The following is a 26,837-nucleotide window of genomic DNA, read 5'->3' on the forward strand; positions in this document are numbered from 1 at the left end:
GATATGAAATGCACTTAGGGGACATTTGATCCCCCAGGAGCTAGTACTAAACACGGCGAAATACATTTGACCCCCAGGGACTAGTACTAAACCCGGCGAAACAGTGTAGGTGACTCACTGTTTCGCCGTGTTTAGTACTAGCTCCTGGGGATCAAATGTCCCCTAAGTGCATTTCGCTATCTGCCTGAAATTTCAGTCATTTCACGAAATGACTGATTTCACAGTTTGACTGTAATATATATATATATATATATATATATATATATATATATATATATATATATATATATATATATATATATATATATATATATATATATATATATTTCTTTGACTGGGAGTAAATTCAGACTTTCTTCTCCATGGATAAATAACCCAGTGGAAAAGTAAAGGAGAAAATCAGGTAACACCAAGTCGATACTTTAGTGGCAGAGAGAGTTAAATGATTAAATAAAGGATGCCATTTGTACGCAACTCTTCCCTATGAGTGATTCATGTTCATAAGATGTCTATACTTACAAAAAAAAATAATAGTAATAAAATATATGTGTATATATATATATATATATATATATATATATATATATATATATATATATATATATATATATATATATATATATATATATATATAATGTGTGTGCGTGCGTGTTTGTGTGTTTAACTAATCAACGAGTCATGGAGGAAGTAAATGTTCATAATATTTTGTTAACTATTTCCGATCATTCCTAAAGGACTACCATGTTATTTCATCATGCATTGTACTCAAAAAAGGGTCTCTCACTCTTAAGAATCTATATTTTTTCATTTTCGTATAAAAGTAAAAGAGGAAGGAAATCAAGTGAATATTCATAACCATACACAATTTTATTTTAATTTTTAAATAATACATCATTTGCTGGTCAACTTTCGGCGTGATGATCATATTATGAAGATGTGATACTTGATTGGCAACTGTTGAGCCGGCGTTACTATTATTACTGTCAGTGTCTTACCGTCCTCGTCCATGGTCCTTGATGATTCTATTCAGAATGTACAGCCAAAGTGGTTTACCCCCTGCCTAGGAAGCAAAAGCGAAGTACTCCAGTGAGTAAATGAAACGGAGGTAGTTAGTTTTAAGGTTAAACCAGTCCATAAAGGGTAACTCTTCTAGAAGTAGAGATTCGACGGCCCAAGGTAGCCGAGCCGCACTGCCATTTTAGTGGTTAGGCCAGATTGAGGAGCGGATGACCCCCGAGAGACGATGATCATTTCCTTACCGCAAAATAGGCGATATCCTTTGGCAGTGGACCTTGTATGTTGTACGTGCTGACAGCTTTAGTAGATTGTCCAAGCCTAGCCTAGTAGTTCTTGTCAGGTGGCTTGAGGCCTAACCTAACCATTTCGAATGCTCGATTTCGACTCCGGTTGTAGTCGTGAGTTTCAAGTTTTGATCCTATTCTGTGTAAGCCGATTGGTTCAGCGGTTCATTTTTACCTACAGAAGTAAAGACCATTGCCTTTTGAGATTGGTAAGTGAGGCTAGGCTAGTTGTCGGTTAGAGGTTGTAAGTGAGGCTAGGCTAGCTGTCGGTAAGAGGTTAGGTATATACCTTAGTTTAACCAGACCAATGAGCTGATTACCAGCTCTCCTAGGGCTGGCCCGAAGGATTAGACTTATTTTACGTGTCTAAGAACCAGTTGGTTACCTAGCAACGGGACCTACAGCTTATTGCGGAATCCAAACCACATTATAGCGAGAAATGAATTTCTATCGCCAAAAATAAATTCCTCTAATTCTTCATTGGCCGGCTGGAGACTCGAACTCGGGCCTAGCTGAGTGCTAGCCGAGAACTCTACCGACTCACCCAATGAGGAACTATGGAACTGAAGACTGCTAAGCAACCGCGGCCCGTTTCCCACCAGCCGGCGACTGCAATAACCGCCATTTTGTTGTTTTTATGTTCATCCCCAATGGGCTGGTATGAAGCATGGATCCCATTTTGCACTTCCACTGTTAGGGTAAATGATCGGGGTTGAGACACATTGGTAGTTCCTCATTGGATGGGTCGTACCGTTCTCAGCAAGCACTCCGCTGGCCGGCATTCAATTCTCCGGCCGACCAATGAAGAATTAGAGGAATTTATGTCTGGTGATAGAAATTCATTCCTTGTTGTAATGTGGTTCAGATTCCACAATAAGCTGTAGGCCCCATTGCTAGGTAACCAGTTGGTTCCTAGCCACGTAAAATAATCTAATCCTTCGGGCTAGCCCTAGGAGAGCTGTTAATCAGCTCAGTGGTCTGGTTAAACTAAGGCATACTTAACTTTGTAATGTATCAATTTCTAATAATAATAATAGTAATTTTTTGTAAAGTTCCTTCTAATATCGGTAGTGTTTTGTTTATTTTACTGAACTTTCTATTCATATTATCTAAACTTCTTCCAATTTGGCGTTTTATTTTTATCAATTCTGTTAGTTTTTCAGACCACCATAGGACATCGTGTTTTGTTGGATGAGATTTTGATTTGGTATTGCTTTTATCAACAGCATTTTTAATGAAATCAGCAAGAAATTTATTAGTTTCATTATGGTCTTTTAAATATTCAAATGGTGGGATATTCCTAGTGTGGGATTCATATTGCTCCCAATCTGCTTTATAAATGTCATATTGAGGGACATGCTTGTTGGGATTATTTTGTAATAATGAAATTTATATTGGGAAATGATCACTTGTATGCAAGTCGTCAACTGTATTCCAATCCAATCTGTCAACTGTTTGTTGTACATAGGGTTAAGTCAGTTGAGGAAAATGTTCCATGTGTTTTAGCAAAATATGTGCTGATTTCAATATCATTTATACAGCACATGTCATATGAATCTATGAATTCTTCTATTTTACTTCCTGCTCTATTTGAGTCTGTACAATTACAGTCCCACATTGGGTTGTGAGCATTAAAATCACCTACTATTAATTTGGTATTATTAAGTAATTCTTTAAGTTTGTCAGTCATAATTTTCATTAGGTTGGGTGTATAAATTATAAATTACATAATTATAATATTTTATTCGTATTCTAATACTCAATATTTGCAGATCAGTAAAGTTTACAGGTACTTTGTGATAACATACTTTGTTATGTACATAGGCTATGTAGCAGTACCTGAATTTCTTTCATTCTCTCTGGATATTGTTTTGTTGACATGTTGTAAACATAGTATCATTGGTTTGTACTCTTTTAGTAATCGTTGTACTTCTCCTAGGTGTAATCTGGTCTGCAGATCATTTACATTCCATTGTGTGATATAGTTATTGAAAATATTTTGTTATAACGGTTGAGTTTAACCCTTTTTTTTTTGTATTATCAACTTGCATTTTTTCTAATAATTTACTCACGACATTCATTTACTTTTCTTTATAATATACTAAGTGCTCAATGCACTTGCAACCTTTTTCATGGGTACTCAAAGCTTTTTTTTTCTATATATATTTCATAAAATTTCTTATAATGTATGGTAAACCATCTTTTGTTAAGTTTTCATTATTATTGCACAATTCTAGAAAACAATCATTACGTCCACATGTGTTTTCATGCATATTCCTTGTTTCATTTGCTCTTGTACCAATTATTGGTGATGGAGTAATCTCTTCTCCCTTGACATAATCATCGTTATCTTTAACTTCAATGTTTTGGATATCTGTATCCATAGGTTTTACTGTTATTTTAGGAGATAAAGGTATATTCTTAGATTGTTTTTATTTCTTTATATCTTTTGTCTTTGGTTTGACTGATGTTGCTCTAATTACAGTTTTTTACGCTTTCTTAGTTTCCACTCCATCACGACTTTCCTCTGCTTCTTCTGTAGTAGTATCATCATCTTGTGCCATCTGCATTAACATTTCAAGAGTTTGATAAAATGTTACCGCTATCCTTTGTGACCATTTCTTGATTCTTTACCATTTATTTTTTTTTATTTCTGTAATACATTATTTTCTTCTTGAGATTTATTTGGCTGTGGTGTGTTACTTTTATCTGTATTTTTTTATTCATTATCAGTTCTTGTTGTCAAGGCATATGTAAGTTTCTTAGCAGGATCTTGAATTCTTCTCACTTTCAATTCTAGTTTAGCCTCTCTAATAGACATTCCTGTCCTTTCTTGTAGCATTTTCAATTGTTGTGCATGTAATACATGCACTCTTTGGATCTTGCATGATGATTTTGCCCAATATACATTTTGGTTTGCTACAATTACATTGTGTGGCATGTTCTTCAGATCCACAATATGCGCATACAGGTTCATTTCGACAATATTTTTTGCATGCTCATATTTACTACAGTTTTGACACTAGTGGCTTTGGGACATAGGGCCTTATTTCTCTGTTTTGACCTAAAACTTATTTTTCGGGGTAGATCTTGACCCTCAAACTTTTTGTGATTTTTAACATTTTCTTATTTTTTTGTTTACTTGGTATATTTTATACCCTCACAATCTTGGACTCTGGGATATCTTTTTTAAGAAAGTCCAAGACCATATTCTTTTAGATTGGTTCGTCACTGTTCTCAGGAAGCACAGTGGTACCCAGAATGCTATTCATAAATTAGTTTCATGCTTTTCAATTTTTATGTTTATATTATCTATTGTTATAGACATATAGTCCTGATTGACACCACGTCTTTTACTTGTCCAAATGACATTTCTGTCATTGAATGTCTGTTTCATAGGTAGTTCTCTAACTTTAGGGCTGAAATTTTCCGTTCTGTTTCTAAGGTTAGAAACCTTGACCAACTTCCACAAGTGAGTCAAGGTTTGTTCAAGATGATATCTACTTCTATGGGGTTTGTTTTGTACTGGAGCATAAGATTCCAGTGTGATTACATTTTGATTTTTCTAAGGAAATGTTGTCTGCAGAGGTTCCAGTGGTTGTCAACTCTGCCGAGTCACTACCACCAAAAGGCCCAGGGGTACTCGAATCTCGATTTTCACCTATCATAAAGATTGGAGGGATAAAAAAATGAACCTGAAAACCTTAAAAAGATATCATCAGCTTTTCATGGAGTTTTATTCTTCCACCAATGGCACAAGTGAGAACGGACTCCAAAATGTCTGCATCCCTACCCTACCCTACAGAGGATGGCACATGATTAAAGTGGCCCAAGTGTAAGTTAAACCCACTTGCTAGGACTAAAGGTATTATGAGAATACTATCATCCCCACTCTAAATCAATCATGTTGTGGGAAAAGTGGATAGAATGCTGAGAGTCCTATCCCCAGGAACCAGAACCCCCTGGAATCCGCGGTCCAGACCTGAAGAATAGTTCCGCCTGATATCTCTCAGGTCCGAAAATTATCGGGCAGTTGATGGACCTACCACAGTTCTCACCATTTAGCTTCGGATATAAACCCAATCCCAGTTATGATATCTTTTCCTATTTATCAGGTCCAAAAATTTTTTGCAAAAGTGGAAAATTTCACAAAAATTAATTCAAAGAAATATATACAGTAATGGTACTGTATATGGGACTCTTCGACTCAAACCCGGGAACAGAGTCCTGGGGTTCAAGAGCCCCCTCACCACGTCAAGGTGGTCCTAACTCGAGGGGGTGGTTGAGTATTGTTACCCGTTGATCAGCTCTCTCCACCTGGAGAATGGGTAAATGCATGTGCCCCTGTTGTGCCATCAGTGCATGAGAGTAATCATCATCTCGGCTGCCAGATCATGTTTGTGTTACAGCCCCATAGTGAGGGTCCTCAACTGCCTCCCAATATGCCTATAAACTGCAAGATGCACTTGTTGGTGGTATGAAATGGTACTCTTGCTTTAAATATATTAAATAACATTTGAAACTACATATACTGCCAACTGCATCTGCATGAAGATAGCCACTATAGACTAACATGTAAATGGAAACTTCAAACTGAATGCAATACTGAATAAAACAAGGTCACTGGTACATTGTATATTTAAGAAGACAAATGCAGAAAGGCAAACAAAAATGAAATTTGATACATAAGCACAAGCCAACAAGATGCAGAACAATTAAAATACAAACAGAAAAGCTATTGCCACAAAAATTGTATTTATAAATATAAAGAACAAGAGTTTGATGAATTTTGATTTAAAATCACTAAAAGGAAGGCCTGAAAAAAAATTTGGGGTTAAAGCTACCACACACAATGACAGAGTGCCAGTCAGGAGGCCACCTAGTATGATGTGACCCCCCCTGAAAGAAACATTTGAGGATATGGTGGGATAAAGAGATTAAAACTTTGGGGAGAAACCATGAAAGGTAAGCAGCACTGAAATGAAGCCAGAGCCTAGGATTAAATATGATGAACACAGTATTTACAGAAACCAAAGGCAAGTGGACAAAATAAGAGTGCATAAACAGAAGCACTAATTTTATAATGAGAATTGATCGCATCAAAGAAAAGAATGGCACTCTTACACCAGGTATAACATACCGACCACAAGAAAGTGTCAGGTAAATCAAGGGGGATCTAAAAGGATAAAAACATCAAAACTAAGAAAAACCCAAAGATTATCAGGGAAGTGTCAGAATACATGGAAAAGGTATATAGTGTGTGGAAGCCTATGAAAGAAAGCAGGCAAAAGGCAACAGAGGAATTGTGACACATCTGGGAAGGGATATACAGAGACAAGTAAAGGGGTAGGGAACAAATGTACAAGCAGCAAATAAAGAAAAGAGAGCTTTCACGATGTGACAGGAGCAGAGATGGATTTGGGTGGTGTCTCAACACAGCAGAGGAAAGAACAGATATGTTTGGGAGGATAAACTGGAGGAGCAAAGGTTTATATAAAAGGGATATAGTTAATTAAGGACGAAAAGTTGAAAAACAAATATAATAATAAAGGAAGCAGTATGCACTTTGAAATGATGTCAGTCTGAAGAGGCTAGAAGTGCCTTTCAAGATGATGAAAAACAGATCTCCAGAAATGTATGGAATACAGTAAAACCCCCATGTTCACGGACTCATGCATTCGCGGATTTCTCTGTGGAACATATCTACCCATTATTCGTGGAAAATTTGCCCATTCGCTGTATTTTTCACTGAGAAATATTCACTAATTACTGTATTTTCATGACTAAATGCACTTTTTATGATAAAACTATTAAAATACTCGGGTATAAGCATTTTTAGGTTTTCTCCTTGTGTTTAAACTATCAAAATAGGCAGTTCTAAGTGTTTTTAGAGGGGTTTTAAGTATTCGCAGATTTTAGCCATTTGCCGGGGGGGGGGGTGCAGTATGCATCCACCGCAAATACGGGGGTTTACTGTAACATGAAATTTTCAAAAAGCAACTGGATAACTACAGTAGTTGATCAAGTTGACCAAAATTCAAGAAAACAATACATGAAGATTGGACCAAGAGTCTGGAAAGGAACATTACAAATTCTAATAAATCATAGGAAAGGGGATGCCATGAAAAATGGAAGGAGATGGAAGAAAAACTGCAGACCCCTGGCAAAGTTATAATTGACAATTTTTAACCTGGCTTCATGTCATGGCAATCAAAAACAGAAGAGACCTTTATAATGAAGCAACCACAGAATTACCAAATAAAAAGATATATCAGAGTTTACCATTAACAAACACTGAGCAAGTGATGGTACTTTACCTTAAAACAAGATCTTGAGTAAACCCAGCAAATGGTATATGAAAAACTGTTAAAAAACTGAAGCATCCATGAATGATCAGTGCTGACTTCTTTACAGCTTACAAAAGTAATGGATGAAGTTCCTAAATAAAGAAATGCTAAAAGGGACATTGTTTGGGAAAAATATGCATGATGACCTATGTTAACAACCAAATCAAAGGTTTTACAAATGAAAATGTGGAATGGAAAAAGGAAAACAATGTAAGCAACAGCAAACCAACGGTGAACAAAAAGGAAATATACAAGGAAGTTCTGATGGGAGTGACCATGTGGATGCTACAGAAGAGGTGTGCAAATTGATTTATGAAAATTTGGCTACGAAGCCAAGCAATAGGCCACTTTGACATTCAGCACTTATGGCAGTGAAGAGAGTTCTAGTGGTTGAACAGCAAGCTGGAAGAAAGGAAGTGGGAATGGAGGTAAAGTCAACGTCTAAAATGTTGGGGCAGCCAGAGGCCAAAAGGATGCCACAAACAACCTTTACTAACACCTACAGTGCAGCATACGAGGGGCACTGATGGTGCTACCCCACAGGAGGGAGGTGTGGGAATGAACGCCATAATAAGCATCAAATGAAGAAAGTGTTGCAAGAAATTTTTATAACAAAATGGAAAAGAGAATTTTCAAAGCTAATAAAATATTTTGGCAAAAATCATAGTGCTAGTTTTAAATAAAATGGGAAGGAATGAACAGGGAAACCACTGGAAAGTGAGTACCTTAATAAGGGAAACATAGCTTTCATGATCTGTCAATATTTCATTTTCTCCTCTCAAACACTACATTTTCATGGCTTTTTTTTTTTATTAGAAACCTACTCATCACTTTTATATATACAATTTAACATTCCTGTCATCTTTATTCACTTCACTAAGGGATAAACAATTTAGAATATTATTAAAGGCTTTCACTCTCACTTCCTCTCTTATAACTATATTCTTACAATTAATCTTAAATGAATATCTACTGTATTACTTTTATATTTATTTTACCATTAACCAATGAGATGGTAAGTGTACATCAATGTTATGCCTTATAGTTACGTCACGGACTAATTATTCTCGATCTTTTAAGTTCTACTGTACCATCAGTAAAAAGTGCAAAATTTTTTTATGTTTTTATCAAGCCACAGTGACACAATGAACTTACTAAGAAAATAGGAAATTTAGAAGGGAATTCGTCAGTTTCTGGCGTTGGGACAATCATTATAGTTAAGTTTGTTCCTGATATATGTAATGTCCAGGATAAAAAATACAGTGGAATCTAAAAGACTAAGATAATTTATGCAATTAATGGAAAAAGATGAACTGTCTGCACATGTGGCAGAAGCATTATGAAAACTAGTAGAAAAAAAAAAAAGGGTGCATATGAAGCCAACCTTCATAACAGGGCCATTCAGATAGAAAGTGCTCTAGACAAAGATTTGGAGAAAATCAGTGCATCTTTAAACAAGCAAAGGGAAAACCTTGCATAAAAATTCTAAATGAAGGTATTTGTTGTCAACTGATAACACAAAAATCTCTCAACACGGACTTTTAACAGTAATAAAACAAGGCCAAATATGTGACATGGACTGGAATACTTGATGCCTGCAAAGTCCTTTTCAGTCATCTTCACCAGTTAATTATACTTTACATGTTGTTATGAGAAGTTTTGTGTTCAATCTGTGAGAAACATTCATCATTAACGCATGTAAATCAGGTTTTCCCTCATGCGTCAATTTCTTCTTAATGCACAAGGCCTAGATCTCCACCTCTGCTCTTCCTTCACTATTTTCTCGTCTCCCAAGAAGTGCTTACAGCTGAACCAAAGGGAAGGCCTCAGAAGTGTCTAAAAAATAGTAGCTACAAGTGAACAGCTCAGTTGGAAAGATAAGGTACTTCCTTTAGTATGGTGAGAGGTCTCAGTCCAGCAACATCATAAAATTTATCAAAAGAAAACTTAGGATACCTAGTTAAAATAAATGTTTATTGTATAAACATATAAGATTTTAGACAAACCTCAATTAATATTCAGTACAGAACTCAGTCATGATAAAATTGAAGTCATAACCGATCTCCAAAGCATGCAGCATGCATATATTTCAACATCTGGTACAATGTTTGACCAACAACCTACTAAAGCTAAATATAACTTTGAAAGGAATCTTTTCATACGAACTATATTCTTACATCCAATATATAATACATGACTTGTGGAGCAAAATATATTTCAGTTTACAGAAAAGATAATGTTTGAATTATAAAAAAAATGGTAATACAGTGTAAGTCTTCATGAACAAAAAATACAAAATATATATGTGTGGATTACCATTAAATATGTATTTAACAAAAAAAATTCACTTCAAATATTAAGTAATTGTCCAACACGTTCATGGAACTCCTTCAACTCTTCTCTAGTTTTCTCGTCCATGCCTTCTGTTGAAAGTGTTGAGAACCAGCCCTAAAAAATACATATGACTTTTTAAGCAGAACTCAGATTTTGAATTTCAGTAAGAAAATACAAACAGAATCTAAAAGAAACAATGAAAAGTTTCGTTACAAAATTACTTACTTGTATACTTTCCTACTGTTAAAGTTTGCATCTTCATCATTAAAATTATACAAAAGAATAACGCTTGGCTGACCCAGATGGACTGTCTGTAATTACCTTTCCTACCTGGTGCCACTGGAATGTTTATGTTCTTGCCAGAATTCTTCATGACTAACCACCAAGATGGGAAGCTGGGTGGGTTTCCATTAGAGTAAGTATCTAAATTAATTTTATAAAAAAAATTCATTATTTGGGATTAATCCTACCTACCATTAAAAGATAGTTAGCTAATGAAGATGATGGATTAGCGCAGCCAAAGAAACACCCACTGAGCCAAGGGAACTAAAAGCTATTTCAATAGGGGAAAAAGCCCGAAATTGTTCTTGCCTATTGAGTGATCCTTCCTATTAAGTACTGTCACTAGATGATGGATCCACTATGAGGGCCTTACACACCAGGGTGTAAGGCCCTCATAGCGAGACTTGTCGGAGCTTCCTTACTGGGAGAAAACGAACTATCTAGTAGAACTAATGAATCCTGTGCCAGTCAAAAGCCCATAACCAATAGTCCAAAACTAAAGACACTGACAACCTTCAGATAAGAAGGTACACTCCCATACACTGTGTACCTTCATGCCCCCCAAATTTAACACCAGGATTTCTCTTGTATCTGAGTTGGGAGAAAATCATCCCCACCATGATCATAAGACTAAGGGCTTTACAATTCTAAAAAAAATTGGAAGTCTTGGAAACAAAGCAAGGTAAAATTGAGTTCTACATCCATTAAGCAACACTGACAACCATCTCTAGCAAAAAGTTTTAATGGAAATTAAAAGATGTGCTTACATCACAGACATTGAAAGGTTGAACTTTCAAACAATGGCAAATGATCAGGATTCAACGCTACATGCACTGACTTTATTAAGCAACAGAGAAAAAGACATAGAAGAGTTTGGCCTCCTAGCACCACAAAAATTGTATTTTCGTAATAAAATTAAGTTTCATATATACTTACCAAGAAATTACATAGCTATAGTTCTAACCTGGCGCGGCAGCCTTTTATTTAAAGATCGCTTTAGCACTTTGATAGTTGGTGTAGGTGACAAGCCCCGCCCACTTAATGGGTGGTGTTGGAATGATATAGCCAGTAGTGTCATTCTGTTTGTGCCCTTATATCCATTAGAGGGGAGAAGGGAGGGCTCTGATTCTGTAATTACTTGTTAAGTATATATGAAACTTAATTTCATTATGAAAATATAATTTTCATATAAGTAACTTAGCAAGTAATACACAGCTGAATCCCACATTGATAGGGGGTGGGATGAATAGACATATTCTACTCCAAAAGATTAAGGTATAATAATGACTTTGACTTACAAAAGATGGCTAGCATTGAAACAATGCTTGCCATTTCCTTACCTGGTAAGAGAGCTACTGCAGGTGAATACTGCCTCTGGTTGGTGCTCATCTTAACCTGTAGTGGCATGGCAGTTGAGCCAAGGGTCGCCTCTACATAAGTGTCAGTCTTATAACGGAGGGCAGGCCTGATCACTGACAAGACATATATTATGAGTGCCCTTGCCATGGGCACAGTACCAGTAAAACAAACAACCAGGCAACACTGTCACCTATGCTGACAAAAAACCACTACCCATCCACTGAGACTGGTGGGCACTTTAGGTGTACCCCCAGGCTCCCCAAAAACTCGACACCTTACGTTAAGGATAAGAGACAGAGGAGATAAGAATGCTTCCTATGCTTCTTCCCCCAATACCATGCCAGCCACTGATAATGGCCCCTGGGGACTGCAATTCTCAAACGCTGTTTTAACTTCTTTTCAGTAGTGAGATGCGAAGATCGATTTGCACCTCCAAAAGGTCAACTGAAGAATGGACGAAAGGGACAAATTATGCCTGAAAGCGAGAGAGGTAGCAACTACTCGGACTTCATGTGCTTTTACTTTGAACGAAGGCAAAATGTCGTCCTGAACAGGGAAGAGGGAAGGAGGAGGGTATTCCCTTCCTTTGTAAACATGTATCAGTGTATTTTTTTATATAGCATTGTCAAGGGTAAATATCATATGAATGGGGTTAATCTTCTGAATAAGAAAAAAGATGAGATAGACAAGTATAATGAAAAAACTACAACTGTGCAGAATTTTATAATGCTCCACATTTACTGTGGTCTCTCAAAAATTATTTATAATAATCTTTACCTGAAAAAACCCAAAAATTACAACAGGTTTGTTTACACCACAAGGAGTGAGCGCGCACATCCAATATTTTCAGAATAGGCTATGATATGCCAAGTGTAAGTCAATATTTAGTACCAAAATTTATTCATGAGTAAGTACAACACAATTATTGCTCTCCATCTAATTCTATTAAAGAATGGCAAAATTACCGAGAAATTCCTAGTACAGTGCTGTGGGAGAAAGAATAAAAAAGTTTTAAAAAAAGTTAACTAGAGACAACATTGTAGACAGTGGCCTAACCAAGGTCAAAAACATTTCCTCGATTACACAGTATAATGGTTTTTTCAACATACCTGAACAGGTCTACATACTTCAAATGCTTATTTAATTGTTATTGTGTAAAAAGAATCAAATGAGCATAATGATAAGTTAGCCTATGATAATTTCTTTCTGTAATTTAAATTTTCTGTTACTTTCACAAATGGCAGCTTTGTGATTACAAAAAAAATAATAATATTTACAAAAAATATTTAGTGTGTTACACTAAAAAAATTCTAAAATATTAGTAAGACCATACAAGTTAGCAGTTATCTGGCCTACAACAATATATGTTACCAAGCACATGGCAGCCCGCTCAAAAAAGTATAGTAACATAAATTAGTAATAAACCACTGGCCTTTTTCTCAATAACAATGAATGACAGACTACTGACTATGAAAGGGATGAAACTGATTTTCTGCCAGTGGAACAGGCAAGGAGTGGATGCTTGAATTGTCTTATCATCATTATGTAAGTGTGAAATTTGAGACAGTCTCACTGATAATGCAGGTGAAACAATGCCTTTATAAAGAAGCGATTCCTGCTCGAGTATGAACACCTAAAAATTATGAGCAAAACCTGTTTATCTCAAGCTGAAAAATGTAGATTAAACATATAAAAACAAACACAAACACGCAAATGACACATTATGCATAACTTCTCAGAGACCCAAACTTGAGAATACGTGATGAATTCAGGTACACTTTCAGCGTCAATGAGGTCTCCATTTAAGAAATGATGGACTACAGATACTTGTTGTGGGATGACATTATTGTAAATTACCTATACAGTATCTAAACTACAACAAGAAAAAATAATGTGCATATATATTTACCTGTGGTGACACTTGCAGGGGAGATCCTGTGAGAGAAATAGCAATTTCTCCCATTCTGGGTTTTCTTTTAATTGTTCCAGGAGGCAGAGGAGTGCGTGGGTCAAATTTGGGAGTGACAATCATAGTCGACATAAATGAAGAAGTAATACCTTGCCCAGCAGGTGTAAAAGTCACATCCTATAAAATATGACAAATTAAAATATTTACATTGTATGCAGGAATGCAAAATGTCATCTTGTTTACACTAAAACAAGTTCTTTAAATCTATGATAATGAAATTCCAATAAGACAGAGGTTTTAAAAAGGATTCAACAGCATAAACATCATAGAGATTTAGCATTTATGCTAAAAGTGGGAGCTTGCTCCATATGAATGAGGTTCATCTGAATAAAAATAATAATAATTGTATGAAAAATGAGTTTTATACAATGAAAACATGAGTTTCTTATGATTGATGAGAAAGAAATGAAATATAAAAAAAATACAAATTCTATTATGATTAAAAGGTTGAGAATACAACTACTTACTAAATTTGCTTTTCTTGTGTGTGGACCTCTGGCAGTTGAAAGCGGAGGAAGCATATTGTCAACCTGACTGGTTCCCAAAACATTCTTCTGCCTATTACTTCTTGTGCCTATTCAGCGAAACAAAAAAAAAAATATGTACTCTTCCATCACTTCATAATGCAATTCACACAGAAATGAAAAGGTTAAGGAAAACTACATCAAGAGGATTGGGCAAAAGTAACTGATGGTTTTATATAATCCACCAAGTAAATACAGTACCTCAAGATTTTATAGTTTTGTAACATTATGCTAAACAAATTCAGTTGCAATTAATTAGTATTTTAGATATTCACTGCTTGAATCATGTGATTAAAAATATAATCACAAATTAAAGCTGAAAATATAGCCTCCCCCCCAAAAAAATTTACCTTTAAAAAGGACAAAAGCACCAATATTCATGCCATTTACTGAATGACACTGCAATGACAATTGCAGAGAAATATAAAAAAATAGTCTCATTACCCTTTCCCCTTGGTATAAATACTGTGCATACTTTCCTTAAAAATAATCATCATCAAACAGGTTACAAGTTATAGAGTATACTATCTAACAATACAAAGTATACTACCCACAACATGGATGGAAATTCAGGTTTACATGGAAATTCAGGTTTACAGAGTTTCATGCAGTAAAACATACAAGGTTAATGTACAATTACTGCATACAATGACCAAAGGAAAAATAACTAAAGGTGACGAAGGGACTTTTAGCTCACTTGCAACTTGAAGTTTTTGCTTATAAACAATAAATGTCTCTTAATAAACCACATATGCCCATATTAGCCTACATACCCCACTACCCATCCTGTTACGTATCATACAGTAATTCTTAACATTTGCATTTTGACCTCACTGACTGTGCTTCACCATAAGAGGGTAGGTTTCACTGGTAAATCAGTGTATTCAGTACTAGCACTGCTTGATGAGCCTGAAGTCTACTGTTTCAGGTATAATCAGAAAATGTAGATGAGTATTTCTTTTCCTCATGCAGACCACAAATTACCTCTCTATGAAGGTACTAGTCAACCACTTACCTCCTTTAGCAACCTATCTACTATTCTGCTAAAATGAAAAACTTTTCTCATGATCATGCTACATCCATATCTACCATTTTTCTATATAACTGCTCTCCTAGTCTTACTGCAGGTCTAAACTCTCTTAATCATTTGACAGCTTGTGAACACAACTTATTCCCTTATTTGTGATGCAATCTTCCCACAACATTCAAACCATGTATGTTCCCTATTTTTTCGTTAAGTTGTCGAGCCTCTCACATACTGAAGCGCAGCCCATACGCACTCAAATTTTGCTGTAAATCAACATGATACTCTTAATTGTTTTGTTAAGTAGCTATGTACGGTATTTCCATTTTTATGATGGCCTTTCAATTCTATCCTTAGAACGCAGTATGATTTATATAATAACAGAAATGTTGTACCCATTCCAAGGAATACCCCTACACAAGAACATGGTCCTACTCCTCTTCTATTCACTAATAGTTCTTATACTTTTAAGGATTCCATGGACAAGTATCTTGGGGTATGATTGAAGAAGCGTTAGAAGTGAAAATAAAACTTGCCCCATACCCCCTGAGGGAGCAAGCTTCAGTTCCAAAGGCCAAAAAATCTGAAAACCAAAGTCCAAAACACAGCTAGCCTCAAGGGTTTCAAATAAGGGACTGCGAACCCATAGTAAAACAATCATGAATGTGGCACACATTTAATTCCAGCCATGAAGTCTACTCTGATCATTCTTCCTAGATGAACTGTTAGGTATCACCATTCTACCATTCTTACTACAGTACAATCAAAACTGAGCACAAACCCCAAACCCAAGGTAATCATAAACATTTCAAACATGAAAATACTGAAGGGAAAAGTCCCAACAGCCATAATGTGAGATGACTCCAGTAAACCTGCACAGCAACGTGGTGAAATAAAAAATGACACCGTTTACTAAATGAGTAGGTTCGTCACCCACCCCCTCACTTACAAGCTACTAATGAATTATGGTACCGTGTTACCAAGCTTGAACAGCTGGGCCAGTTTTTGCCAAAGGTGTATTCATATAAAAGATGAAGATTTGTAATCTCGCAGAAACAAAGTATCTCTAGGCTATAAATGGTGAGCAGCAATGTGTTTTACCACTGATGAGTTTTGGACCTCCCAAAAATCTCAAATGGTTTAACTGATAATTCTCTTTCGTATAAATTGAGGCGACTCAACTGACCTTTGAAATGCAAGGTGTCAGCCTGAAGGTATTAATATGGTTACTCTAGCTTATACTGCTGCTAATCTTTCTATGTCCTTCCTTTGGGATGATGACGACCGAGCAGCAAACTAAGGGGGTCTAAGGTTTTCCATCTTATGAGATGATGTGATGTCCAATGTATTGTATCCTAGTATTTTATAAACTTTCTTCACCCGCTACAATGCTTAGGTGGTTTCAAGTCACTGGTAATGATGACTTCTAGATCTTTCTCTACGAGCTTTACCATACTTCATATTTCCAGAGCCATCTTAACTTCCTAAAATATTCCATTCTCTATTGCTCTTCCATCATGCCTACATCCTCAAGTTTGTATTCTTTCATCATTCAAAAGAATTCCCAGGGCAGGATGATTATGTTACCTTTTCTCCTCCTTGCAGTGCAAGGAGTAAGAAGTCATTCTCATGAGAACACGTAAGGAGCAACTGACTTCAGTGAAGATATATACCATTCCTGCATTGGCAAGAGCCACTGCACAGTTTCTAACATTCCAAGGAATCTTAGCTCTTCTTATGACACCAGTTCTCCATATGGATCAAAGAATCCTGATATGTCAACTGAAGATGAGGCGATCACTACTACTGCCACCACCCTCTCAAACTTTGCCTTCTTGCCATTCATGTAGTATGGCTCTTTTAAGGCTAGTAACACACACTCAGCAGAAAGCCTGCTAAAATTCATAGCAACATAAGACCAGTCTGACATTTGCGGGCAGACGAGTCACTATACATTCAAGTGACGGGAAGCCACACGTGCAACTCTTTTGGGGAACAGTTTGCCCCCAAAAAGTTCCACATGCGACTTCCCATCACTTAGATATCTAGTGACTCATTGCAGTTGTCAGATTGGTGCCCCCAAAGGAGTACAAACATGACTTTCCACAATAACTTGAATATGTAGTGACTCATCCGCTGGTTGGCAAGTGTCAGACTGGTTTTAAAAATTGTTATGGATTTTAGCAAGTTTTCTAACCAAAAGCAAGGCTCAGTCAGGAGTTTTCAAAGTATTCATGACTCTACTGACCCTAGACCAAGCCTTGCACATGACTTTGTAAGTAATCCTTTAATTATATGAATTAACACATCCAAGGAAATTTCTAGTTAAAATAATTTAGATATAAAACAGTAACTTCATACTGTTATCCCCTATCTTGTCCCTTCACAGTACAGTACTGTACATAATGTATATGCTTATAAATAACAAATGGTAGACTTTACAGAACCACATGGATGTAAAATCTATGAACATTTGCCTTCCATTAACTTTACAGAATTTTACTGTTTTGTATGATTTACAGAATACTTACTTTTTGATGCAGATAATGGTACTATACCATTGTTCTTGTTAGTGGGTCTTCCAGGACCTTTTTTTGATTTATTACAGGCAATGATAATATCAGCTGAAGCGAGTAAATTATCCACACTTTCCCTCACTTTAACTTTAGGTTCTTTATCCTGAAAAATAAGATAAACTACTTAATTTTTACTAAAATACACAGACATGGAGCGATACATACAAAACAAATGGTCCAACGGTATTTTCTTTATGGATGGAAATCATATTACCTATTAAAATGGAGCTTACAAAAACTTTATCCGCTGAACATGCTGAGAGAAACAGCCCTTAGTCTTTCCCTGATCCCACTGTAGTCACCACCCTACTTACGCACATTCAGAGATACAAACAGACAGGGTCATAAGTTAAAATTGTGTTTAACCCCTTCCCTGATTGTACCGAGTATTCTCGTGATTAACTACCATGTATTCTTCTTACAATCACAAGAATACTCATTCATAATCAAATATTCATACTTATTTCTGTCTTCCCAATTTTACTCGTTCTTTGATGATTCCCATTTTCTATATTTCCAGATGTCTAGTATGTAATTTTGTCAAGAGATGGCAATGTGCATTGTTTACTCTGTGAACTTCCAGTCTCAGACACTGCTCCTGCGAAATTCTCTCGAAGTCCATAACATTCAAAGCATGGAAAAAATACTAAATTTTGAATGCTGCATGAATCAAAATGTTATTTTCTTCTTTCTACCTAACATCCAAACTACTTCCTTATAATACTGCACGATTTAAAAATACAGTGAAAATAGTATGATCTATGACTCCCGACTTAACTCAGGAATGTAAACATCAACAAATATCATGCACTACATGTTAACAACAAACTTACGGACAATTCAAGATACAAACAGCCGTCTGGAATGTAACTCGTTTGTAAGTCAGGCAGTGAATGTACATAAACAATGCACCAGTTGACATATACCACATGCTGATCACTGTAAAACTGTCCTATAATGGACATCGGTGATGTGATGTTACAACCATTAATGAGAATTTTGACATTTTTTTTGGTTACAGTGTCTGCACTCTTGGCTCCTTTATCTGCATGAGCAGGGATCCAACCTGGATCACCATTTACACCAGCTTCATATAATCTATAGAAACAAATTTTCATAAAATTTAGCATTTGAAAACCTACCTACTGCTAAATAGATCATATCTCTGCTTCGATAAGTGAGGTGGCATTCAGACAAAAGAAGATCACTTGACTGACCCAGATGGCTGTCTAGTACACCTGTTCTGCACCAGGAGTGTTTTGAATGTTTTAGCTTGTCAGAATTCTCCTTGACAGTCCACTAAGCTGTAGAAAGATTGGGTAGTGTCTACTTTAACAGCAGGCAAGTATCCAAATGACAAATTTTACTGTGGAATTTACATTACTTGGGAAGAACCAAACAACTGTGAAGATACCCGATTCCTACATTGAGAAAAGGATGGTGGGTAGTGCAGCTAGACAAAATCTGCTCAGCCAAGCATGCTAAGAGCTTGCATGAAACCCAAGGCATTCTTACCTTATCTGGAAGCCTTCCTGGATAATACTGCCGCCATAAGGCGGATTCCATTCAGGGAGTAAAGCTCTCGTGTGTGTGCGTGTGTGTGGGGGGGGGGAAAGAAGCAGACTTACAAAGAAAACCACTTTATCTTCAGCCAGAATGAATAGAAGCAGCATGATAGCCCAAAAACCAACAGTCAGCTACAATAAATACATAATGATACAAAGGAATGCTCCTACATAACACATGTACCTTTATACTCCCCAAAAAACCAACATCTGCAATAAAAAAAAAAGAAAAAGCTGAAAAGATTGCTCTTCCTTTTGATTAAGTTAAAGATTTTACCCCTCTGCTACTAGTGGACTAATGACTTTACAGCTCTTTAACGCAATTTCTATATCTTCAAGATAAGGACATAATGTTGGGTGACAATTGGCAGGCATGAACTGCTACTCAAAAAGTAAAGGCAATGGAGAAAAAAATATATTAAACAAGATACTGGGACCAACATACATCAGCAGTCTCCATAAAAAACTAGGAAAAAATACCACAGGGTCTACACTCCAATAAACACTAAGGACAGGCAGACAATTCTTATTTCATTGAATCACAAAGCAAGCAAGTGTTTAGCAACAACAAAACTGGCATACAGTTTCTCATAAAAAAGCTTACTACCCAACATATCAGAAAAACTGGCGGGCATTTCTTTTGGACACAGTGACACTATTCTCTGGCTTAAGGAGAAAAGTGCAGACCTGAGAGTAGTTCGCCATACACCCTCATCTTTCTCCACATTTCATCACTGGATTCAAGCAGATACTTTCTGTAGGTCCATGTATGCTAAGAGCAGTTTTCTCTCTCCAACATAATAAATAATTCAATCCGCACAACCTCACACTTAACAAAACCACCAAGTGCTCTTCCCCTATCGATCCCCTGTTATCTGCATTTATCACTTAAAATCCATCTGTACATCATCTCCTGTATACTTCAGTCAGTTTCACCTTTTATAAAGGAACAATTACAGTATTCCTCTTACCAATATAGGCAGTCCCTGGTTATCGGCGGGGGTTCCATTCCAACGGCATAAGCGAAAACTGGCGGTTTTCGGTGCAATAAACGCCGATAAATGCCGAAAATTGTCGGTTATCGGCGCCTCTATTAGATATGTATCAGTGCCAACACGCGATTATTGCACCGAAAACCACCATTTTCATCACCAGACAAGCCCTGAAAAACTGGATCGCTGACAACTGGGGACTGCTTGTACATAGAAACCTTTCCCTTAGCCAGATGTACCTTACAAGCCCTGGTCAGCCACACTACCCATTCACCATAGTGCTACAACATTTGACATGTAATCTCATCAACTTCTGGCTCCTTTCCATTCCAGAACCTCTTACTTACCTGCCATCTTTGCTAGTTACTTTCTCAAAGCATTCTCAATTTCACACTGATTCCTGCTTCCACTCCCACATATTATAGCTCTGCCTCTCTTTTATCCTACAAATTCTTAAAAATTATAATTAATCCCATCACCAACAGAAGAGTGGTTTCTCTTCAGACATCTCTCCATTTACATATTTTATTTCAAGATCCATTTGCTCATTCATTAACCTTTCTATGCATTTCCTTGCTCAGACTCTTATTATAAAACTGCACCTCAATCCATCTCAGTTTTATTTTCTGTATACCTCCAATTTTCTCACCCCATTCAGTTCAGTTAACATACCTGCTTAATATAGTCGCTCCATAACATCTTTCGTGTTGCCTCTGGGTAACGGGCAATATCTCTCTTGTATATGTTGCAAATGGACTCCAGAATGGCTTGCATATTCTTCTCCATTTCCGTTACTTTCTCTGCAACTGGAGTACAGCTAATGTAAACCAAAAACACTTCCAGGTTTAAAAAAAATGACATGCCAAAGGTTATTTCCTATTTCCATCAAGATGAAAGCTACTGTAATGATAATCTCCAGTCAACAGATTTTTTTTTTCAACTTTTGAAAATAATAATGATTTTTATGATAAAATCAATTTTTTAGGTACTTACCTTCAGTCATTAGCTTTAACTGCGACTAACTGGCGCAGGTTCAACAAGTACTAAATCTGAAACAATCGTTAACAAGTGAACGCTCCCAATAGTTACTTTCCCACCCTTTAAGGAGTGGGGGTAAGACAGTGAATGTTTTGGTTGGACAGTCATCTCTTAATCTCTTAGTGGCTAGCGGCCAGCCAGACATGAACTTCTTTGAGAGCCTTCTTTGAGGAGGAGGAGAGAACTAGCTTCGGTAACCTGGTACCTTCTGACAACTGCTTTTTCATGAGGAAGGTAGAAGCTGGAGGAGTAGGCGAAGCAGACAAGAAGAAATCAGGAAAATTATCCAAGAGGAAATGCCAAAGAGACAAGTAAGCAGAACACGGGACCATATCCTGAACATTCTCTTCCTCCTCTGAAGAGATAGCAGACAAGGATTTATCCTTAGACTCTGGAGCAGAAGAGGATTTCTTTATAATAAAAAAAAAAAAAAAAAAACCATAAGCTCGGTCAACTGACACTTGAGTGGGGCTAAAGAATCTTCTTCAACCACTGAGGATGATGGAATAATAGAAGAAGGCGAATGGGTCCCAGAAGCTGAAGCTGGACGTTTGGCTGTTGGCATTGGAAGTTCGGGAGTTGGCGCCAGGTGCGAGACGGTGGGCAGCAGGCGCTCATCAGTGTTAGCCTGGCGTGAGTCGTTGGGTGCCGTGCACTCGGAGGAAGTTTGGCGCTTACAACGCTTATAGCGCACAGGACTGTCTCACAACGAATGAAGATAATGAGCAGGAGAATCAGGCTGGACTTGAAAACTGCAGGAAGGCTGTGAGCTAGCCTCCCTGTACCTCTTGACAGTTAGGGGACAGGTGTTGCCAAGATCCGCATGTCTCTTGAGCAGGCACGAAGAAACAGAGTAGCGACATGGGAGCTTCTTGTGTGGACTGGAAGTTTCCGAATCTGAAGAAATCTGATGCACTGGAATGCCTTTCCAATGGCGTTTAGTCGAAGCCTGAGAGCGAACGACCGGCTCAACAGAGGGGGGACAACTGCCCATGGGCAAACCCCACCAGCCTCCCTTGGACCTCCAGTATGTCTTCTCCCTGGTGCAGGGGAGCGGGACAGTGACCTTTGTCTAGGAGCGCTGGTGGGACGTACAGCCACCTCCTCAACATTCACAGCACTCTCACTTATCACTGCACTTTCATTACTCATATTTTTATCCATTAGAGATCTAATAGCCGATCCCAATTCCATAATTTTATTATATAATACAGTAAACTTCTGATCGAACCTTGATTCGAGGCTGGCAATGGCACTAACAGCAGAATCACAGGAACCTGGAACAGGAGTAGCTGGTACAGTAGGAGGACTTAGGACAGGAGGAGGAGGAGGAATTGGAGGGGTAATAGTTCTATCATCCCCAACATTATCCAAAGGAATAGAATCTGCATTGGCTCTATTCTCAGCCCTAATGGTTGCTTTCCTCTTTGTATCTCTTTCTAATTTTTCTAGAAGAGATTTCAAGGTTTTCCATTTCTTATCCTCCCAATCCTGACAGACACTCTATGCAAATATCTTTACTACATTCTTGCCCCTACATTTAGTGCATTTTATATGAGAATCGTATGAAAGCTTGGTTAGCCTAGTTCTACAACCCTCAGAACAAAAGCGAACACTGTATGAACTGGTATCCAACATTGTTCACTAAAGTAATTCTTTAAGTTAACCCAAAACAACAGTTCATCAATGATAGCAAGCCACGAAGCAACAAATCCTGAATACTTCAAGATCAGGCAAATAACTAGCCAAAAAGCGAAGACAGCTGCATAAAACTTCCGATGCTGACAGGAAGCCGGCAGGAAATGAATTGAGCTCCCTGCTAAGTTGTTCCTTTGAGTCCCGGATAGTGGGCGGGACCTTGTCACCCATACACTAACAATAGCAGCGCCGCCGCGCAAATTTTGAATTTTTAAACTGCCGTAGGTTAGGGAACCAGTAGCTATGTAATTACTTGGTATGTTACTCATATAAAAAATGCAGTGTATTGGACACATAATGAACAAAAATGTAATAATCATACAATAACCATTCTGTACTCTTCTTGAAGTCTCTCTATAAACTAACCTTGCACATCAAAATCCTTTAACAAAAGTTCTAGCTTCTTCTTACGTTCTTCAACCTCCATGTCTGGCATACATACGGAATCATCTGGTAATGTTGGCTTTGCTCGACTGGGTGCGCGTGAGGCCTTCTTGCGTGGCATTTTAATTGTCCCTGCAATAAGGTACTGTTTTTAGTAAAATATTTGCACGTAATATTCAAAATCAGGCAACATGTACAAGTGTTTCAGTTTCACAGATGCAAACAAACCTTACAATGTATGTTTCCCTGACTAATGTAATAAGTCTGTGCATTTCATGTACTACCAATGTAAAATGACATTTTTATGATAAACTAAAGTTTTATATATACTTCCTCAGTAATTACTTAGCTAAGAGTTTCTACTCGAACGGTAGTGATTCTTTTGGTTGTGTGGGTGATAAGACCCCACCCACTTTCAGGGTAAGACAGAGGAACAACCGAGCCAGTAGCTCAATTTGTTCATGCTAAAATGTCCGTGCACAGAGAGGAGGGTGGGCTCCATCCGTAATTACAGGGTAAGTATAGAGAAAATTTTATTTTATCTTAAAAATGTCATTTTCATATAAGTAACTCATCCAGTAACTGCTTAGCTGATGCCACATTGAAAGGCTACCCCTTAGTGGCAGGCTAGGTCAAATGACCAACGCCTAGGCTACCCCTTCGTGGCAGGCTAGGTCAAACGACCAGTGCCTAGGCTACCCCATCGTGGCAGGCTAGGTCAAACGACCAACGCCTAGGAAAAACTTACGAAAGGCAAAAATGGAGGTTCAGAATATCAACAATATATCAGTAAATGAGAAAAGTAAACTTAAACCAAAAATGAAAGTAGTCTATGTCCCGACGGATGAAGATGACATTGTCGATAACATTGCAAAGAAAAATCCATGGACAGGTGGCCTCATTTCTGAAAATGATGACCTGAAAATTGTAAAGGAAATGATGGCCAAAGATGACAAATATAAACACTACATCATCAAATGCACACCACAAATATGAAAGGCTATCTATGATAGAAGTGACAAATTGTGTACACTGTATAGCCGTTTGCAAAGTATACGACTGTTATATGCCCTGTCAATGCTATAAATATCAGGAATTTGGTCATAGCACAACAAATTGTAGAAATGACCAAGCTTACCCTCTTTGTGGTGAAAACCACAGTAATTCTAAGTATCAGCTCCGCGCCTATTTTTACCTTGGAAACGGGTTTTTTTCTACACTTTTAGGGCTTCTGATACTGGCGGTGCATTTGTTTGTTGTCGGCCAAATGGAATGTCCCTTCGCCATGTTTAGTACTGGCCCGGGGGGAGGGGGAGTTCCCATATGTTAACAAGTTATTGCACTTGCCGGACGGGATATGAACCGTTCCAAACAGACGTATATACCTGTGCTCTGTCTTGCGACAATTGCGTATGGAAACCCCTTGTTGGACGGACTTCAGGGGTTAATTACAGGTTAATTACATTCATGCGACAAAAATTGAAGGTAAATCCATAATTAGCAACCATAAAACTGTAGAAGTAGTCAAGTTAGAAGGAAATCGTCGCCGCGGAGCTACTACATGGATGATATAAAATCACAAATCAAATGAATGTGCTAGCAACATCTTCAAGTGTAAAAATTGAAGGCATTCGGGTCGTTTCGGCCGTAAGCACGTTTACGTGCAAAATGGGCGCCGTGTTTAGTACCAGCCCCTTGGGGATGTACGTAAAACGTGAAATAATAATTGTAAATACCATAAACATGTCTTACATTGTTTTGGACGTTAGGGCCTTTGGATGTTAGGGCCTAAGTGACTTACGGCCGAAACGACCAGGACCGACGTAAAACATGCGGCAACAAGTGCACAGTATATAAAGAATATGCGTCGAAAGTGAAAAATAATACGGACCATGGCTTCGACTAATAATCCTCTATGCAACTTAATACAGGAAGAAAGCAAATTTAAAAAGGACCTGAAGACTCTCCTATCCTGCGGGAGCTACGACGCTGACGGGGAAACCCTGAAAGACAATCATCAAATATAAGAATACATCAAATATAAGAATATATGAAGCACCTTATTGTTAAAACGTACAGGGGCCCGTCGCAGGGGGAATTACCCCTTCGGAGGACTCTACATAAATCCAAACAAAGTGAAACAAAATGAAGTAGGCTACCCGCCTCCCTCCTCCGCAGGGTCCACCCCAAATCGGCTCCCGAACGAGTAGCCTTGGCTACTGACGGCGGAAGTAGCTTAGGCTGTCTTATGGCCAAAATTGACGAAGAAAATAGAAAATATATGAATATGCTGCAGTTTCCCGAGCGTTACGCACCCGGTCACTGAACTGCCCAAGAGTCTACCCTGGGGTTACCCTGAGGCTCCTAAAAGTGGAGCCAGAGTTCTTAAATGTCTAAGAGAAGGCGTTAACTCACGTTACACCGGTGATTTAATACAAATATCGAATGTATTTCCACTTTCACTTGGCACGACCAACTGTTTTGAACTTCGAATTACCGCCACCGACAACAACAGACAGACATTCAATGATAAACGTTCTAATGCGCATGCGCCGCGCCCTGTTTAATTTCATTTCTTTCTCGCTGTCTACAGATGTAACATAAAAATAACCATGCTTTATAGAAGTGTGCATTTGAAGACACATGTACATATGCTTGCACGTATACACATATGAAGGCGAACATACATAACGCCATTTATCTGGTTTAGCATATTCTTTGAGCCCCGACATCGGGGTTGCTTCATTCGTCCATGGACAGTCCCTTTACTTTATCCGCTGTGGTTTACAGTATCTTTTATTAACTATAAATCTTCTGTCCCAGAAAAGATGCAAATTTTTCTTTTTTATTCGTGACTTGTCCATTTTCCTACAGGGTTAATGGAGTGCTTACGCGTTCCTTTGTAGTGCTACAGGAGGTGTCTTAAATACTTCTGCCTAATGTTCAGATAAATATTTGATTTTCAGTTCTTGCTTAAATAGAGAGCTAACAGGCTACAGCTAAATAAGTTTGGGTGTGACCTTTTTACCTCCATCTTATGTGCTTACTTAAGTATTCATTTCAGTGTCAAATATTAATTACTTATTCAATTCTTTTTCCCTCATAGAAGTGTAAAGAAACTTAGAACTGTTATTGTAGTAAATCTTACACAAAATTGGATGGTTTTTTCTTCTACCAGTTTTTTGGGGTGCATATATTTTAGTAAATACAAACACGCGAATTAAAACAAAACTGGCAGCTTACTTTAATATTTTAGTAAATACAAAACACGTTAAATAAAACAAAACTAACTGTCAGCTTGCCTTTTCTTCACATCCCTACTCTGCGATTGTCTATTCATCGAGCGTGTTTTTGGTTCTCACATCACAGAATGTTTATCTATTGTGAACTTGGCTGCTCCATCAATAAGACTGGAACTTCCTCAGTAAATGTTTTGGTAAACAT

At 37.5% G+C, this 26,837-nt stretch overlaps 1 protein-coding gene across 3 annotated transcripts; it reads right to left on the reverse strand.

The window, feature by feature from the left end:
• Positions 1-5,923: 5,923 nt before the first annotated feature.
• LOC136848852 (borealin-like) lies at positions 5,924-25,958 on the reverse strand. Of its 3 annotated transcripts, none has more exons than XM_067121664.1 (7): positions 25,809-25,958; positions 23,376-23,525; positions 20,946-21,079; positions 17,672-17,819; positions 14,060-14,166; positions 13,533-13,709; positions 5,924-10,096 (listed from the first exon to the last, which is right to left on the reverse strand). In XM_067121664.1, the coding sequence occupies exons 2-7, from the start codon at positions 23,512-23,514 to the stop codon at positions 9,998-10,000; spliced, it is 804 nt and encodes a 267-aa protein (XP_066977765.1). In that variant the 5' UTR covers positions 23,515-23,525; positions 25,809-25,958; the 3' UTR covers positions 5,924-9,997. The 3 variants fall into 3 exon arrangements, with proteins under 3 accessions (XP_066977765.1, XP_066977766.1, XP_066977764.1); XM_067121665.1 differs by lacking the exon at positions 25,809-25,958 and adding an exon at positions 25,709-25,754; XM_067121663.1 differs by lacking the exon at positions 5,924-10,096 and adding an exon at positions 12,495-12,609 and having other exon boundaries at positions 25,809-25,945.
• Positions 25,959-26,837: the final 879 nt, after the last annotated feature.

Source organism: Macrobrachium rosenbergii, chromosome 19 (assembly GCF_040412425.1).
Source record: "Macrobrachium rosenbergii isolate ZJJX-2024 chromosome 19, ASM4041242v1, whole genome shotgun sequence".
Taxonomy (NCBI): Eukaryota; Metazoa; Arthropoda; class Malacostraca; order Decapoda; family Palaemonidae; genus Macrobrachium; species Macrobrachium rosenbergii.

Bases quoted from the DNA above. Each gene is read 5' to 3' on its own strand.
- LOC136848852 (XM_067121663.1), bottom strand. From the start codon at position 23,514: ATGCCACGCAAGAAGGCCTCACGCGCACCCAGTCGAGCAAAGCCAACA. The intron at 21,080-23,375 runs GTTAGTTTATAG...GCTGTACTCCAG, and splicing joins AAAGGATTTTGATGTGCAAG to TTGCAGAGAAAGTAACGGAA. The intron at 12,610-13,532 runs GTAAATATATAT...TTTCTCCCACAG, and splicing joins CCCTGCAAGTGTCACCACAG to CACTGTACTAGGAATTTCTC.